We start from the raw sequence: 18,231 nt of genomic DNA on the forward strand, positions 1-18,231 counted from the left end.
TATCTAAGACTCTGGCAAGCCCTTTCTCTGGCAAGTATCTAAGACTCCTTCCTTCTGCTGTTGGAAAACCATGACCTCTGCCAGAAACCAGCAGGGTGCTTTCATGCTTTCATATTTGGGGAAACGTTTGTTGTAAAATAACGTAATTTTCTATGACTCCAGGAGCTTTTAGTCAAAATGTGTCTGTACTCCACCCTACCCCTGCCAAACCAATTATATTTTGGAGCAACACCACCATGGGATTCTGATAGCTGATTGAGAGAACCTTACTACGGATTTCCTCTAAGAACCAAAGCATCTCCTTTGCTCTTCCCCACACTTATGTTGGGTAGGTACTAGCACTCCTCGCCCTCCCTTATAACTGAGTTTCACAGAGGTCAAGTGACTTGCGCAAGTTCACATGGTAAGTGATAGACAAAGATCTAATCTAGATTTGTTTAACTCCAGAATCTGTGCTTTCAGTCACTTGGTACTTCTAGGAGAACAGGAGGGATGGTTTACATCTGCTGGGATGAGGCAAAGGAGAACATTCTTTCCCCTTTTAGGGCGTTGCTCGTGGAGAAAAGTCTGCTGGGGCTCCTTATCCCTGAGCCGCCCTAACTGGACAAACCTGGACCCGCTGTCCTTATGGAGGCTGTGGGTTCTCCTCGTTCCTGTCCTCCGGTCTGTCATAGCTCCTGCATCTCGGTTTAGATTCTGCTGTGTCGAAGAATACTGTGACTGAGAGCTGGGCATCCCCTTGCCCTTGCTGTGGCATCTGCAGAATGGTGCTGGCGACTCCTGTGCTACCTGGACTGCGAAGTTTCTGGGTGCCCTCACATCACTGCCGCCTGTGAGACTTAGAGTGTGTCATTTGGCAGCCCTGAGTCCCCCTTCTCCCCAGTGTAATTGGGGATGCCCACCCCTCTCTCTCCTCTCCTGGAGTGAGTGTGAGAATTAACTACCAGAGCAGTCCAGAATGGCGAGCCAACAGCTCTAGGAGTGCTCCGTGAGACTGTGTGATGGGATGACACACCCTCTGGCAAGGCTGGGAGGAACTTGGAAGTGAGGTGGCTGGCTCGAGTCCCACACCTTCATCCAGGTGGGGGATGGCTACAGATCTGTGCCTTGGGAGCCCTGGAGATTGACTTGGCTCTGCTTGGAGGCTGTGGGAGCTTGATCTCTGCTGGGCTCCATCCCAGCAGTTCTCTCTGTCCCAGACAGAGCAGCCTTGTTCTCTCCTCCTTAGTCACAGCCATTGTCTGGCACAGAATTCTGGGGGTGAGAGGTGTCCTGGGGCTTGGATGCCCTGCAAAGGCCCAGTCTGGCGTGACTCCTAAATTAATAATGTATTTAGCTGTGGGAAGGGATCCTTGAGAGAGAGGGTCTGAAGGAGATGTCCTTCTGAATGTGTAAAGGCCCAGCCTGGCATGAAAAGGGTTACCAGGAATAGCAGCCATCTTGCCGCAGAGGGTGCTTTGTTCCCAGCTGAAGAGCTGAATGAAATTTTTTCTAGGGCTCGTGGAATTCTCATCCAAAAGCCTCCCCTGCCACTTTGAGGGCCCTTCTCTGTGTACGCGCGCGCGCACACACACACACACATACACACACACGCACCCTGGTTCCCCTTGAACCTCAGCTCAGGAGTTCTGAGGTGGGGGGCAGGGAAGAAGGGGCAGTTTGCTTAGGGAAGGAACGTGGGTTTGTTCACTGAGATTGGATAAATGTCATTTTACTTCTTTGTCTCTGGGATCTCAGACCTCTGAGGCCTGAGGGTATAATTCATCTTTGAGCCCACCCCACCCTCACCTTAGCCCTTTTGGGTACTCAGCCGCTTTCCCTCTGTTTTCTCCACAGCAAGCCCCACCCAACACGGATTGGCGATTCTCTCAGGCCCAGAGACCCGGCACCAGCGGGTAGGTGACTGCCTCTCCAGCCCACCCTCTTCTCTGCGACACTTTCCTCAGTGATGACGTGGGAGGAGATCGGGGAAGAGAAGGGGAGGGCTCAGCTTTGGCTACAAATGGCTTCCTCCCTCAGTTCTAGATTTCAGGAAGGTTTTGGGGTTTTGGGGGCTGGTGCACAAACCCCAGAAGGAAGAGGCTCCTACTGTGGCTGTTTTGGGAACACACACTCATCCCATTCCCTTAGCCCCACCACACAAACCTTTTCTTGTATCTTGGGGGCTGTGTGAGAGTGAAGCATGGTCATAAGGCTGGTCTCTGGGTGGAGAGGAGGCTTTTTATACCTATCTGTCTGGCTCTGTCCCCCTGGCCCAGATTTGGCTGCCCTCCATCCTGACTGGGGTTCAGGCAGAGGAATCTGGGACAGAAGGAGGAGAGGAGGAACTGTCAGTAGTCAGAGGCTCCTCCGGAGCCTGCGAGAAGGAGCTGAGGCTGAGGGGAGGGAAGCCAGGCGGCTGCAGGTGGGGCTGAGGCGGGAGAGTGCCTTGGAGGGGCAGGTTGCCCAGGCCCCCCTGGCCCTGCCTTCTCCGCCTGCAGACCTCTGGTCTCTCCACTCTCAGCTGTCCTCAGCTCAGAGCCCATCTCAGTGTGCCTCTCCCTCCTCCTCGTCTCTCTCCCAGTTTCTGTCTTTATTGCTGTGTCTCGGTCCCTGCCATTTGTGTCCACCTGCGCTGATCTGTGCCTTTCGCTGCGCCTGCTATGGGTAGGTGCTCAATAAATGTGGAATCGGTGAATAAATGTGGCTCCTCCTTCGTCTCAGTCTCTCTCCTTTTCTCTCTGTCTCTGCCTTCCTCTCACTGCCCCTGACTTCTCTGTCTCTCCTCCTTTCATCACTTCCTAGTATTCTTCTGCCTCCAGTCTCTCTCTCTCTCACTGTTTTTGCTTTCCTCTCTGTTCTCAGCCTGTTTGTTTCTGTATATCGAAGTCTCTTTTCTGTCTCTTTTTGCCTCATTCTCTGTTGCTCTTTCTTTATCTCTAGGTCTTTTATCCTGACTTTTACTCTGCGTCCCTCTCCCTGTCTGTCATTTCTTAAAGCTTTTGGGCAAGCCAGCACACACATAGGCGCCTGTACCCGCCAGGCGCTCTCCCTCCCCTGCCCCTCACACACAGAGCCTTTGATCCCTGCCGTCCCCAGTACACCCTCCCATCCAGGCTGCCCCAGCTGCCCAGATCAATCTGGTGTGAATTCCTGCTAAGACAGGAACACCCTGGGGCAGGGGTGGAGTGGGGGAGGACTTCAGCAAAAGACCTGCAGTTGGTCTGAGGGGAGAAGGGTGGGCTCCGGGCCAGGCCTCCCTGTTGGAAGTTGGGAGCCTGGTGGAGACCAAGAGGCCCAGAAGACAGAGTGGGGCAGAGCTTGGGCTGCCTTCCGCAGCTCCTTGCTAGCTGGACACTTGCTGCCCACGTTCCACTCAAATGCTACAGGTGCTGAGTCTTCACTGCCACCAGAGCCCAGGACACCTTGGTGCAAGGTGGAGACTCAGGTCTCGGGCTTGTGAATCCTGCCTCTGGTATTGTGGTCTCAGGCAGCTCCTGGCTGAGGCCCCTAGAAGGCAGCAAACCTGACGATTTGGACTGCCCTTGCCCTCCTCTTGACCCCGCTGTCTCCTTTCTCCCTGCTGGTCTTGCCAGCCTTCCTGCAGGTTATCCATTAGGTCATTCGTTTATTCGCTCATGTATTTATTTACGCAACAAATATTTATTGAGCATCTACTATGAGCCAGGCCCTTTGCTGAACACTAGTGTATAACAGTGAACAAGCAGATACGATCCCTGTACTCATAGGCTTCCATGCCAGCAGAGAAGACAGAAAATTGACAACAAATTACACTGAAAACACATCTAGTTACAAGTCTCAGTAAGTTCTAAGACAGTTCTGTGAGTGTAATGGGGCGGGGTGGTAAGGAAGGGAAGTGACGTTGGAGCTGAGGTGATGAGAAACACAGGGCAGTTTGTGTTTCCTTGGCCCTCCGCCGCCCCAGGCCGTGTGCTGGCCCTGAAGCAGAGCTCACTGCTGCCTGGGAGCCTCAGCGGTGGACTAGGATGTGCCTCTGGATTGGGTGCTTACCCCGCCCTCCAGTCCCTTTTCAGCATGTGAGAGACATGGCAGCCTGACTACACGTGGGAGCTCTTGAGATGGAGGAAGAAGGCTCAGGAACTCTCCCTTCCTCGGGTGGCTTGAAGGGGAAGGAGTCAACATTTCTGATTGAGCTGCAGCAGGGGCCCAGACAAAATCATTGTTAGGGGCCTGGTTCAACAACTGTGATTTCCCTCTTTCATTCATTCAGTAAATAGCAAGAGGTGGTGTTTTTAGGTATAGGAGATATAAGATAGACGTAATCTCTGCCCTCAGGGAGTTTATAGTGTGTTGAGGGAGACAAATATTAATCAAATAATTACTCAAAAAAAGTGTGAGATTCCAGCTACCCTAAGTGCTGTGAAGAGCGTGCAGTGAGTCTTGAGAGTATACGGTAGGGATGTGACCTAGCCAGTGGGGCGGGAGGGCATCAGGAAGAAATGAGGTTGAGAATCAACCAGCTGAAAGAAAGGGAGGAAGAGCATTCCAGGTGGAGGAAGGAGCATTTGCAAAGGCCCTGTGGTGAGCCCTCTCATGATCAACAGAATGGTGGGAGTTTTTCCCTGCTGCCATTCTGATGAGTCGATGGGAGCGGGAGGATGAAGAAGGGCGGTTTCGCTCATTCAGGTGAACCCTGGTTCTGGCCCATCTTGGCCACTGGCACACCAGGTTCAGAGCAGGGCTAGTGTTGAGTTCTTCAGTAAACCTGGTTCTGGTTCAAGCCAGTGCTGTGGCACGTTGCCTGGACTAAAGGGAGTCTGCTGAAGTCCTTGCCTGCCAGGGGTTCCTCTTCTCTTCCACCATTGATGCTCAGGTTGTCTGCTTGGCTTCTAGTCCCAGCAGCTGTTGTCTCAAGCCTGACCCCAGCAAGCCAGTTCTCCTTTCTCAGGCTGTGCCCCAGGCCCCTCCATGCCGCTGTTCCCAGCCTCTGCCCAGAGGAGACTCTCCACTTGGCTTCCCCTGGTCCCCACACGGTTCTCGTTTGATGCACCACACTGCCCTTCCGCTTCTATTCTGCCTTCGCTGGGGGACACTGTCTTTCCTTCTGTTTGGGAAGCCATTCAACAAACAAACCAATAGCAATTTACTTTTTTCTGCTCATAATCCTTGCTCATTATAGAAACATGAGAAATAGAGAAAACAGTTTTTAAAATTACTCATAATTTTACAACCCAGGGAAACCACCACTAACTTTTTTAATGCAGAAAATTTCAAACCTGTGCAAGAGTAGAGACACTGGTGTAATGAGCCTCTCTGGCCTCACTCTCCATCTTCAACTAACCCCCTGACTTATTTCGCGTTTCCCTCCTCCCACCAAATTATTTTAAAACAAATCACAGCCATCGTATTTCATCAGTCTTCACTATCTTTAACAGATGATTCATTTTTTAAACACATAAACACTGAAAATAATTTAATTAATAGTAATAAAAATATTATCAAATATTTAGTCTGTATTCAGATTTCCCCAGTTATATATTGCTCTCTGTTAAGCTGTTTGTGTGCTTATCCAAATTAAGGTCCACATTTTGTATTTGGTTGAGAGTCTCATGTCTTAAGCTCTCTTAATATTTTTAAATGTATTTCAAACTTTTTTCTTGGTACATTTAGCAAGCGCAAGCGGCTGCTCTTGCTTTTTCTGCTCTTGCTTCTTTTGTTTCTGCCGCTGCTGCTTTTTAAAATCTAATCATCTAGACGAACTGATCACAAACTTGTTCACAGGATATCAGCACATTTTAATCCCAGTCAAGTAGTATATTTCTCACTAGTTTTTGTTTGTTTTTGATAGTAATTGAGGTCATACTGTCCATCAGTATTGTAGCCTTTTTTTCTCTTTGTACCACATCATAAGAAAAGTTCTTCATAACTCATTTAATTGTTGCATAATAGCCTCTCTAATGGGTAAACATTTTAGCTGGTGCAGACAGGCTTTTACTACATTAAAAAGATACACATGCACTTAGATTGAACAGTTAAACCCAGGCTAAGGTCAGGGGTGACTTCCCCATATTTCTCCTTGTTTTGAGCAGGATGCAGGGAGCGTTTAACCACAGCCTGGCCTCTGGGGTTGTCCCTTACACACACACCCCCAGCACGCCAGAATACAAACTCCTTAGGGCAAGATCATATCATCTCTTAAATCCTAGGGCCTGTCACAGGCACTGACACTTGGAAAATGGTCAGTTAGATGTAGTCCGTCTCCTTCACCATTATTTTTCACTGTTCCCCAAATCCTGGAAGAGTTCCCATCCCTGCTGAAGCCAAGTATGTTGTCATGTATAAGATCGTAGGCTTTGGAATCACATTAGGCCGGTTTTGTGTGATTTCACAACAGCTGCCTGTTGCCAGCTGTGTGATTTTGGGGAAGTCTCTCAACCTCTCTGAGCCCCGGTTTCATCTGCTGGGAAATAAGGATAATAACACTTACCTGTGGGTGTTTCTTGGGCTGAAATAGACAATATGTATATAATTTAGTCAGCCCGGTACCCAGAAGTAAGACGCTCTCAGTAAACGGCTCAACAAGAACTCTCTCTCTACTCATCTCCTGCCCATGTGCTTGGCCTCCAGCCTTCAGTCATTTCCTAAGAATCTCCTCGCAGCCCCGCCCAGTCCGTCCTGGTTCCAGGCCCACCTTTCCACTCACCTTCATTCCCTCAACACTATCACCCACCAGCACAGGTATCCTAACCTGCTGTCTGACCCTGTTGTCCACTCCAAGGCCCCTGCTGCTCGCCCCATCTGCTCTCTCCACTGGATCCGCATTAGGCCCTTTGTCTCAGCCTGAGCCCTCCTGCCTCAGCCCTGCACCCCCAGGCAAGCCCAGAGAGAGCTCAGTCTGCCTGCAAGTGAGGACTCCTGGGTTGTCATGGAGACAGAGGTGGCTGAGGCTCCATCACTGGGCTCCTCCCCTCCCAGAGGTGCCCCCCATCCCTCGGTCTTCTCATGGGAGCAGCAGTGATCTTTTTTTAAATGCCAGTAACTTAATGGTTTATTAGTCACTCAACAATATTACAAATATTTAAAAATTACTTAATGTAAAGAGTTGGCAGCAAACTAATCTATTACAGAGTTAAATTACCAGTACAACAGACTGGAGATTTAGACACCTGGAAGATAACAATAAAAGAAACTAAAATATTTTAATAAAAAATTCAAGTTGGAGGAGTTTACCTACCTTAACGGTGATCTTTAAATGCTTAATTGACAACCCCCTTTTGTATACCTCAGAGACTTCCCAGAGCTCTTAGGATAAGAACACAATCTCCAGTGTACACTTTGTAGCTCCACCACCACATCCTAGAGCAGCCACACTGGCTTTGTTAGTGCTTTGAGCTAGCTGAGCTCCGCCCAGCCTCGGAGGCTGGGGCTTTTGGCTCCTTTTGCTTGGAAAGCTCTCCCCACACTACCCTTTTCCTAGTTGACTTTATTGTATTGCTCAAACCTCTTAAAGTTGAAAGAATAGTATGATGAACATCCAGATACTCTTTAAAACTTAGATTCATGAGTTGTTAAAATTTTGCACATTTATTTTCTCTTTTCTCTCTCGCAACATGCACACAGATACCCCCTGAACCATTTGAGAGTTGCAGACCTAAAAACATTTGAAATACTTCAGTATCTCTCTCCTGATAACAAGAACATTCTCATACATAACCACAAAAGAATGCTCACATTCGAAGACTTTAATGCAGTAATACACAGTCCAATTGCAGATTTTTATAAACATTCCCCAAATGTCATTTTAACCTGTTGTGTTTTTTTTAACACCAGAATTCAATCAAGGAACATAAATTGCATTGGATTGTTTACCTCTCTTTCATCTTCTTTAAAACAGCCTCCTTGCCTTTGGGGGGTGGGGTGGGGTGGGGTGGGTGTGTGTGTGTGGCTGTGCTGTGCTGTGCTGTGCAGGTGGCGCTGCTCTTTGTGCTGGGCATCAGTTCCTGTCGGTGTGTCTCAAGGTCAGTGATGCTCGTTCACCGGGTTAAAGTGGTGCCCCCAGATGTCCGTGTTACAAAGGTGCTTTCACAATGCTGGTGACTAGTCAGTGATCCATGGGTGATTTTCTATCCTCCGACTTTTCTTTGACTGGCATTCTCCTCCAGATCACCTGGATGGTTTTTTCAGATTTAAACTCCCTGTCTTTTCTTCGGGGAAGCCTGCACTGACTGGCTCCCTAACCCCGATGAGGTCAGTACTCTCTTACACCCCTGCTCTCTGCCTCCGTGGCACTTGTCACAATTACAATTCAGTGATCGTGCAATTATTTACTATCAGCCTGTCAGTGGAGACTGAACTCTGGGCTGTTTCAATCATGTTCACAGCTGCAAACCCAGCACCCAGCCCCGTGTCTGGTATACAATAATTGCTCAATAAATACTGGTTGAATAAGTGAACCCAGAGTTCCAGCTCTTGCCACTCTGCAGAGGGAGAAATGACATTCCTGCTTTCTCCTCCAGCCCTAACTCTTCATTTGCTGGAGGGACAGGAAAGAGGGCGCACACAGCAGCTGGTCTGGGCCTTAGACTTGTCCGCTGCCTGAGTTGCGAATTCCAGATCAGGGAAAACCACAAGCACGGACAGACCTCGGAAAAAGCATAAAGCTGTTCTTGACTCTGCTCAGCCACCGTGACAAAACACACACACTTTTACACTCCATCCCTCCCCCACCCCAACTTGCGTGCCTTCAGGGCCTGCCCTCCAGCCCCTCCCCTGGTGCAAAATGCTTCTTACCTCATAGTGACCTAACTTTCTCAGGAGGGCTCTCCTCATTAATTCAGGCAACAAGCATTCATTGAGGAGTTTCAGTGTTCCAGACAGTGCAGAGGTCAACTAATAGACTGTGTGTCAGGCTGCTTCCGCTTCCCCTCAAAAATGGAAATCATTTGAGCCTTGGAAATTCTCTCAAAAGCATAGGAGTAAAATTACTATGGGAAAAAAATCCAGGTTGGGGTACCATTCCTTAGAGTTCAGGTTAACGTTTTTAACAATTATGAATCACCTCGTGTTTTTTTCAATGTTTAGAGCATCTAAAGTTGTTAACTAGGTGCTTCAGTAGGAAACAGGCACAGCCCTGTTCCCAAAGCTCAAGGAACTGGCTCTGTGGGTGGAGCGGATTGCGGGGGATAGGGGGTGGGACAGTGGCAGTCCCCGTGGGCCTAGAGCTGCCACAGAGCAGCCAGTGGGGGTGGGAACACGGCAGAGGCACCTAATTCAGCCTGGGTGGGCCCAGGGGTCCCCTCTGACAAACTTATTCGTGTCACGTTACCAAGGCAGAGGTAGGAAGCTTGCATTCTAGGAAGCAGTATCTGACCCAAAGGAGCTGGTAAGAGGGAGGAATCAGGAAGGGGACTCAGAAAGGGTTCACGATAGAATGCTAGGAGTGGGGTTCTTGGGGAATAGGAAGGGCTGGTTCTCAGGAGCCTGTGGATTTTATCCTGAGGACTGAGTGAGCCGCCGAAGCATATCAGGGTTGAGTTTTAGCAGCCTCTCCCCCTACCCCAGTGTCTTGTGGGCCTCCCAGCCTCTGCCTTTGGGTTCTCTCTAGGTTCTCAGGCCTTTCCCTAGCTCTGGCGCTTTCTCTGTTTCCCACCCTCCACTGTCCTCTGGAGAGGGTCCTTTCTCCGTTCCTGTGAGCTGCTGCTCCCTCGCGGGGGTGGGGGGCAAGTGCGTCCTGCCCGCTCCCTCCAAGGGCCATGGTGTCTGAAACGACAGGTAGAAAGCTGGTTTGGGGGACTGCAGGTGGGGGTCTGGCTTCTGAAGGATTGTGTAAGCTCCCTCCTACCTTGCTGAAAGGGGCGGTCTTGGGTGAGAGCTAGGGTTGGGCACTAGATCTGGGGGCCCTGAGCGAGGACAGGAGGGGCGGGGTGGGGTGGCTTGGGAGAGCATGCTCACCAGCCCACTCTTTCTGCAGATCCCAAAATGGCGATGAGACTGGCACCTGGCCCAATAACCAGTTCGACACAGAGATGCTACAAGCCATGATCTTGGCCTCCGCCAGTGGTAAGTTGTGCCAACATGTGTGGAGTGGGAGACCTAGGGTCCTGGGTTGCATCCCACAGCACTGTGCCCCGAGACTGGCTTCCAACCTATACGTCAGCTGGTCTGAAACAGCCCTTAATTCCAGGATATAAAGACAGGTTAGGAGTAGCTGAGGGATGGGGGCTCTGGGATGCCTGGAGGGAGTGAACAAGAAAAGATCCTTGGAGGAGAAGTAAGGAGCAGTGGTTACAAGTGTTGCCCCGGAAGGGACACCTATAGGTCGGGTCCTAGCTCTGCCACTTACAGTCTTTGTGCCTTTGATCAATTTGCTTAATCTCTCTAAACTTCAGTTTCCTCAATCAAGAAAATGGGAACAGAGACCTCAAAGGGTTGCTGTGAGGATTCAGTGAAATGATATGCCGAAGCACAGAGTATTGGGGCCTGGGGCCTGATCCATACCTGCCCTGAAGCCATGGAAGTAGGTGTGGATACTCCCAGTAGGAAACACACGCTGGACCTGTGGGACCCCTCTCTTTTCTTTGTTGCCCCCACTTCCAGAGCAGGATTTTGGTTTTCCCACAAGGTAACAAAGACCTTCAACGATAGAGATTCAGGTGATGCTGCTCTTCAGGGATGACAGCCAAGAGTCCTGGGCATGGAGGGAGAATGACGTCATTAGTACGGAAGAGCGCAGGCTCTGGAGGCAGGCTGGCCTGGATTTCGGTCCCGGCACCACCGCTTGGCTGCGAGTCCTCCAGCAAGTGACTCGTCCCCTCCGGGCTGCGGTCTCACTGACTGTAACATCGGTATAGGAACAACAGCTCAGAGGAAGGGCACAATGGTGAAAATTGATAGACGGTGGTCTCTTTTGACCCATGGTGGCATAGAAGGTAGAATTAGAATAATGCCTGTTAATAAGCACTAGTTTCTGGAGCAACTAAGGGCTTCCCTTGTAGCTCAGTTGGTAAAGAATCTGCCTGCAGTGCAGGAGACCCGGGTTCGATCCCTGGGTTGGGAAGATCCCCTGGAGAAGGAATGGCAACCCACTCCAGTATCCTTGCCTGGAAAATCTCATGGACAGAGGAACCTGGTGGATTGCAGTCCATGGGGTCGCAAAGAGTCGGGCACGACTGAGCGACTAACACACACATACACAGAGGCTGGCGGAGGACTCAGGCACTGGCCTTACTCAGTGAACTGAAAGCCCCACTGTCCAGTGTCTCTGGAGGCCTGGTTAGTGGAGAATCAGGTAAAGTCACAGCAGTAATCGCTGCCGTCGTGCCTGCACGCTGCCCCAACTCACGCTCGGCAAGCTTGATGGGCCTCATATCGGTGGATCTTCTCACAACTCTGCAAGGCAGGTCTGAGTCCTTCCATTTGACAGATGAGGGGACTGAGAAGCTGCTTGCTCGAAGGCCCCCATTTTGAGCTGCACACTGGAGATTCTAACCCAGCTTGCTCCTAAGTTCATGCCCTGTCTGCTCCAGTGACCACGTCTGCCTTTCCATCCAGCCTGTTTCCCTTTTAGATGAACAGATTTCTCTTAATACTGCATTATTCTCCCAGATTGGAGTTCTAGATAAAATATAGGATGGCCAGTTAAATTTTAACTTCAGATAGACAACAAATAGTATTTTAGCATAAGTAGGTCCCATATGTTAGAACTGGGACATTACTATACTAAAAAAAAAAAAAAATTTACATGAAATTCACATTTAACTGGGCACCCTTTATTTTCATTTGTTTAATCTGATAAGGCTTCCCTGGACATCTGTGAGGCCGTGGGGGCCAGGCCCATGGCTGATGAAGAGGAAGGGAGCAGCGGCAGGGGCACCAGCCTTCTGGGAAGACAGGGCTGGCCCAGGTTCCGGGGATGAGGAGGGGTAGTGGGGCTGCTGTAATTCTAGAGAGGCCAGACCCTGAGTATGAGAGAGGCAGGTGGCGGGATCTGAGAAGATGCCAAGTTGGACTCTTGAGGGAAGTAAACAGACAGTAAGGTATATTTAGCTGTTGTGGCTTTAAACTGTAAAGCCAGGAAGCAGCCTTTTTAGCCTAAATCCAGATTTTAAAAACAGAAACGGAGTCAGTATTTATAGCCCCAGACCCTCCCAGGAGGGCCCTGGGGTCACCGCAGGCTGCCTCCCCTGTCAGGGTTCCACCCCTCCAGCCCACACAGGGCCTGACCCAAGAGTAAACCCTGGCCCTGGGGGATGGACCCTGGGGGTGGAGGTGGCAGGGTCAGGCCCTACTCTCACTTTCACACCCGATTCCTGGCCCTGGAGCCAGAGAGGTTCCTGGAGTCCAGCCCGGCCAGGCCTGTGGGGCCGCTGAGGGCGAGTGAGTGGGGAGAGTAAGTACACTTGGGAGGCTTTTTACATAAACATTTGAGGGGAAGGTGTGCTCTCAAGGAGGCTGCGGTCTGTGGCTCAGCTGGCCCTGGTGAGTGTGAGCAGGCCTTCCGGGCTGTTTGGAGCTTCTGCTTTCAGCCCCTCGGTGGGGACGGCAGAGGGGGAACGCTGGGGCTGGGAGACGTTTCCCTGAGGTGAGGCTGGAGTGGGAGAGGGGAGTGGAGGCGGGCAGTGCCTTAACCTCCTCCAGGCCAGAGCACCCCCAGATTCTTCCTTGCTGCTCTTCAGAGTCTGTTTCTTCTTGCGCTCAGGGAAGATCCCAGTTCCTGCCCAAACTAAGTCTTGCAGGGTAGAAGGAGGTGCCCTTGGAGACTTACTCTGCAGGAGATCAGAGCCTGCAGTCCAACTGAGGGTGGGGTCAGACAGGACCTTGATCAAGGTCACATGGCTGGCTCTTAGTGGCAGAGCTGACTGGACAGAACTCCAGGCTGGCCTGTTTGTGTGTTACACTCTGGGTTTCCCAATCTTCTTCCCTCCTGGCCAGCCCCACTTCAGTGCATCCCATAACGCAGGCCAACATCAGGTTCTGTGCTTTTAGGGAAGGGGTGGCAGGGGCTGGCTTTGTCATTTTTGTCTGCTCGGGTGCTTCTGAGAGATCCTGGGTGTGTTGTAGGATGTGGGTGGGCCTAGCTTCCAGTTATCCAATCCTGCCCTTCCTATCTTTCTATTTCTGCCTCCCTTCCCCCTTTTTGTGCCCATCTCTTCCCCTCTCTCTCTCTCACTGGCGCCTCTGACGTCTCCCCTCTTTGCCCCTAAATCACTCGGGAACCCTGGCTCTTGAAGCCAGATCTGGGCCCCTCCTCCCAGCACTTATATTCCCAGGCAGGGGGGCGGGGCGGGGTGGTGGAGGACTGACTCCCTCCTGGAGTTAATTAGAGAAAATGTAGAAATGTCAGTGGAATGAAAGGACTGGGGGAAGGAGAGAAGGAAGTGGGCGCTGCTCCCTCCCACCCAGCCCACTTCCCCGCCCCCCTGAAGGCCCCTGGACGCAGGGATTTGGGACTTGAAATGGAGGTTGTGGAAACCTGAGCCTGGAATGAGGAGGCGGAAAGACTGGGGCTCCTCTCTCCTTTGCTTTCCCTTGCGTTCCTCCCCCTCTGATGCTGTTCTTTGAAAATATTTCCTGTCTCTCTATTTCTCAATCCCTGGTTGATGTCCCAGGATTACTCAGCCTCTCTGGCTTTAGGCACCCTCTCTGCGCACTCTCAGGGTCTAAGGTGGGTAGAGGAAGGCCAGGTCGAGGAGCCCTTCTGCTGGATGGGGTCTGGCTGGGCATTTCTGGGGCTTTAACTCTCTAGCTGCCAGAGGACTCCAACAGGAGCCCTCCCGAACTCAGCAGAGTCACCAAAACCCCATGTTGTTCTTCTTTTTTTTTTTTAACCCCTTGGACAGGGGGCATGGAGAGGAGAAGCCGTGACACCCGGTATGGTGACAGTGACAGTGATGAGGGTGATGGTGATTTTGGCAACAGCAAACCTTTAGTGAGCTCTTTCCAAGTACTCAGGCACTTTCCCCTGGAATCCTCACCAAACCTCAGTAAAGTAGGGTCTTCTGTATTTCTCTCCCTTCAACGTGCCACATGTCACCTGGAGCCACATGTCACCTGGATATGGTGTTCAAATGCAGATTCTGAGAGCCTGTGATTCTGTCAATCTCCCAGGTGATGCTAAGCCAGGGGCGGAATTTGCAGTCCTTGGGACCCCATTTTCTCCTTGTGCAGAGCAGGAAGCCAGGCTCTGTGATGTCACCTACTCTGATATTGTGAGCCTGGGGCCACCGACCTAAGACAGTTGGTCAGTCATCATCTTCTCAGCCTCTCCCCTTCTTCACCTTCAGAGTAGTGATGAGGTTCAGGCCTCTGCTGGTGGTGACCATACCCTACAGCTGCACCTAGGATGTACTTAGGCCTCACCCCCACTGCTCCCCACCCCCCTGTCCTGGCTGGTGTGGCCTTGGGCAAGTCTTTACCTCCTCTGACCCTGACTTCTCTCATCTTTGTAGCAGGGTTCTAGCACACACCTCCCTGGAGTGCTGCATGCAGGTTAGACACCATCGTGCACGTGCAGCTTCTAGCAAGGTCCCTGGCACAGAGTAGGCATCGATTGCTGTTCTGAAATGAATCCCTGGAAGAGCCCCCACCCCTCACTCAAAACAGAATGACTCAGTGCCCACTCTGTGCTTGGCACTGGGTGAAACAGGCTAGGAACCTGCAGGGACCATGGATGTCTAGCATGGAGACCAGAGAGGCTGCCCGGAGAAAGGCTGGGCCAGGGTCTCAAGAGTCAAGTCTCAGCCTGGTGAGATGATGGCTAGCGTGTTTGATGCCCTTACCAGGCAGTGGGCACTATTCTAGGTGCTTGATGTATGTAATCTGAGTTACAAGGTGCTTGTAATCCTGGTTAGCCTTCACCAAACCAGAGGAGGGTACGTACCGTTATTATCCTCATTTTGCAATTCAGAAATCTGAGGAGACACAGGGAGGTTAGGGTAGGCTTGACTAGTAGGTAAAGAACTGGGAAAACAAACCTAGGTGGCCACTCTGGAGCCTCTTAGTTCTACCCTGTGGGTCAGGATGACATGTCCAGTGCTCTCCCTGCTGGTGCTATAAGAGAGGGACTTGGGGACCCTGAGGTTTAGCCCCTGACTTTCCCTTGTCTCTGCAGAAGCCGCTGATGGGAGCTCCACCCTGGGAGGGGGCGCCGGCACCATGGGCTTGAGTGCCCGCTACGGGCCCCAGTTCACCCTGCAGCATGTGCCCGACTACCGCCAGAATGTCTACATCCCTGGCAGCAACGCCACTCTGACCAACGCAGCTGGCAAGCGTGATGGCAAGGCCCCGGCAGGGGGCAATGGCAACAAGAAGAAGTCGGGCAAGAAGGAAAAGAAGTAACGTGGAGGCCAGGCCCGAAGCCACAGGGCAGCCTCCCTCCCCAACCAGTCCAGCCTCTCCCCACCTGTGCCCAAGCCTCGGATTTCAGGGCTCACCCCCAGGAAACTGGTAGGGGCCCAGGCCATGCTCCCCTTGGGAAATGGAAACAAGTGCCCGGTCAACACCCCCCTCTCTGCCCCCAGGGGATTGAATATGCAAAGGGAGTTCTGCTGGGAACCCCCATCCAATCACTTGCTGTGCCCATGGGGGTAGTGGGGTTTGTGTAGACACCATTTATCACACCCCCTTCAGTTACAGCTGAACTCCTCCATCTTCCAAATTCAATCAGGCCCATCCCCTACCTCCCTCCTACCTACCCTACCCTTCTCTTTCTTAAGGTGGTTGGGGTGTTGAGGTACCCGGTGACCTAAAAAGGCTCATAGTTCTGAAGAGTTGGAAGGGCATCATGACTTCTTGACCTCTCCTTCAATTCTCAAACTTCCCCCAAAAGCATGGTTTGGTGCCAGTCCCTTCACCTTCTTCCAGAACCTGAGACCAAGCTCAAGTTTTGGGGAGACATGGTCACCATTCCCATGGTACTGATGCTTGCTGGATTTAGGGAGGGCATTTTGCTACCATGCCTCTTCCCAACACCCTGGGGACCAGTCTTTTGTTCTGTTCTGTTTGTCATCATTTGATGTTCCCACTGCATGCTGTGACTTCCCCCTCCCTAAACAAGAGACCCCACTGCATGTTCTGAGACAGTGTGGGGTGCTAAGATAAAGAAGGTTGTGGTTGTGGATGGGGGGTGGACAAAGCTTGGTCCCATCAGTTAACAGGGTCTTGCAGGAGGCTCTGTATGCCCCAGGGTACCGACCAGATCCCCAGGTTCCAGCCAGAAGCCATGCCCCAGGCTGGACCCGCATCTCTCATGTACAGGGCAGCCTGGCAGCCAGCGGTGGGCTGAGCTTCCAGCACCGGTGGGTTTGAACTGGCCTTGTGGTCCAAGGCAGCTCTGAGCAGGATTGGGACAGGTCCCCTGGAGAGGTCAGAGGGGCCTCTGTGGGTGCTGGGTACTCCAGAGGTGCTGCTGGTGGAAGGATCCCTGTGGCCCCAGTAGGGAGGAAGGGGCCCGCTCGGCTATTTTTGGTCCCTGGGTTGGGAAGGACGAGAGCTAGAGCAGGGACCAAGTGGACAGAAAGTGTCAGCCTGAGATCAGGGCTTCTCCACAGGGCCCCCCTTGCCCCAGCGGCCCCAGCCCTTCACCTTGCCAGGTGCCATTCCTTCTCTGTGAAGGCCACTGCCCAGGCCCCCAGTCCGCCCCCTCGTGGCCAGAGCCTGGTTAAAGTCCCCCAGTGCCTCCTTGTGCATAGACCTTCCTCTGCTCACCCCTCTGCCCCTGGGGTCCCGCTCACCCAGCGGGGCTTCTCAAGAACCCCACTCCAGCCCTTACTTAGTATAGAAACCCCCTCCCTCTTGCGGCTGGTGTAGAATAACCAATAGTGTATAGTGCGGCGTATTTTTCCGTGATGGCGAGCGGGCGGCGGGCTCCAAGCAGCCGTCCGTCCCCGAACCCGCCCGCGGCGGCCCGTGCTGTGTTTTGTGCTGTGTCCACGCGCTGCGGCGCCCCCTTCCCGCGTACTGACTCCTCTAAGCGCTTCTCTTTGCATAGTCACGTAGCTCCCGACCCCGCCCCCTTCCTGTGTCTCACGCAAGTTTTATACTCTAATATTTATATGGCTTTTTTTCTTTGAAAAATTAAAAGGTTTCTTCTGAAAGGTGGGCTGTTTCTGTGTAAGAGATGAGGGCTCCTGGTGTGTATGGATGGAGTGATGAGCTCGGAGTAGTATGCTGGAAGAGCAGGATCGGGAGGCGATGATTGCGTCGCGTCTCGGTTTTTGTCGCTGCCTGAGTATCTGTGTATAATTGTTAAATGCGGCTGTGTATGCGTGCAGCATGATTGTGCACATATAATCGGTGTCTGATTGACCGTAATGGTGCCTGTGGGAGTGTACCGTGTGTGTGTAATCGGCTAGCGGGTCCGCAGTGGAGGAGGGATTTCTGAGCGCGACGTGGCAGTGCGCAGTTGTCTGTCTGCCGCTGTCTCCAGGCAGAAGAGCAGACCCGTGCGAGGGGGCGACGCGCGCTGAACAGAGCTGGAGCGGGGGCTGTGGACGCTTCCTGAGTTCCGCCTCTTCCCTGCTCAAGTGACCACCCTGAGCACCCTCCCGGCTGCTCGGGAGGAGGGTGGACTCTCCTTTGCCCGCCCTCCCCCCCACCTCAGGGGGCTTGGGAATGCCGCGAGGGTGGGAGGGAGGGAATGCCAGAGGCCCAGTGTATAGCTTGCGCCTGTTTTCCCATCTGGAATTCACATTCTAGGTTACACTCTGTAGCAAAGCCATGGAAACGGCAGGGTTCGCCGCTTCCTTACGTGTGTGCAGGAAAGGGGGAGGGGGGGGGGGGGGTCCAGGGGACAGAGGGCACGCCGGACATTGGATTGCCCGCAGACCAAACGGCCTCCCTTCTTCCTCTCTCGGCGCTTTCACTACTGGCCTAGCCCACCTCCCGCCTCCTCCCAGGAAAGAGAGATTGGAGGTTGCTGCCGCCAAAGCTGCAGGCAACAGAGTGGGAGGAAAGGCCAGAAGGCGCGGAAGGATAGACCGACCCACTAGGGTTATGAGGAAAGGTCGGTGAGGGCGAGGGCATGCCCAGCGGCAGGGTGGGGGTGGCTGTCTCTGGACATCCTGTGTGCTTTCCTGGGGTGGGTCAGGCGTCTGCGAGCGCCTGAAGTCCGTTGTCATGGAAACCGAGCCTTCCACATAAGCTTCTGGGGGCAGCCTTCTTGCGGGGGAGGAAGGGTGGTGTGCGCGGCCTGAGATGGAAGCAGGGTTGTTTCTGAGAGCCAGGCTGCAGAGGGCGGGGTGTCGGTCCCCTGGGTTCTATTCCAGGCGCGGC

General features: G+C 52.4%; 1 protein-coding gene across 4 annotated transcripts in view; it reads left to right on the plus strand.

The window, feature by feature from the left end:
- The window catches only part of LOC128050922 (protocadherin gamma-C3), a 96,804-nt gene extending 79,750 nt beyond the window's left edge, over positions 1-17,054 (plus strand). For all 4 annotated transcript variants that reach the window (XM_052643432.1, XM_052643430.1, XM_052643431.1 and 1 more), the window contains exons 2-4: positions 1,837-1,895; positions 9,932-10,020; positions 15,071-17,054. In XM_052643432.1, the coding sequence (XP_052499392.1) occupies positions 1,837-1,895; positions 9,932-10,020; positions 15,071-15,297 (375 nt within the window). In that variant the 3' untranslated portion in view covers positions 15,298-17,054. The remainder of the gene's footprint in view (positions 1-1,836; positions 1,896-9,931; positions 10,021-15,070) is intronic.
- Positions 17,055-18,231: the final 1,177 nt, after the last annotated feature.

Source organism: Budorcas taxicolor, chromosome 7 (genome assembly GCF_023091745.1).
Source record: "Budorcas taxicolor isolate Tak-1 chromosome 7, Takin1.1, whole genome shotgun sequence".
Lineage (NCBI taxonomy): Eukaryota > Metazoa > Chordata > Mammalia > Artiodactyla > Bovidae > Budorcas > Budorcas taxicolor.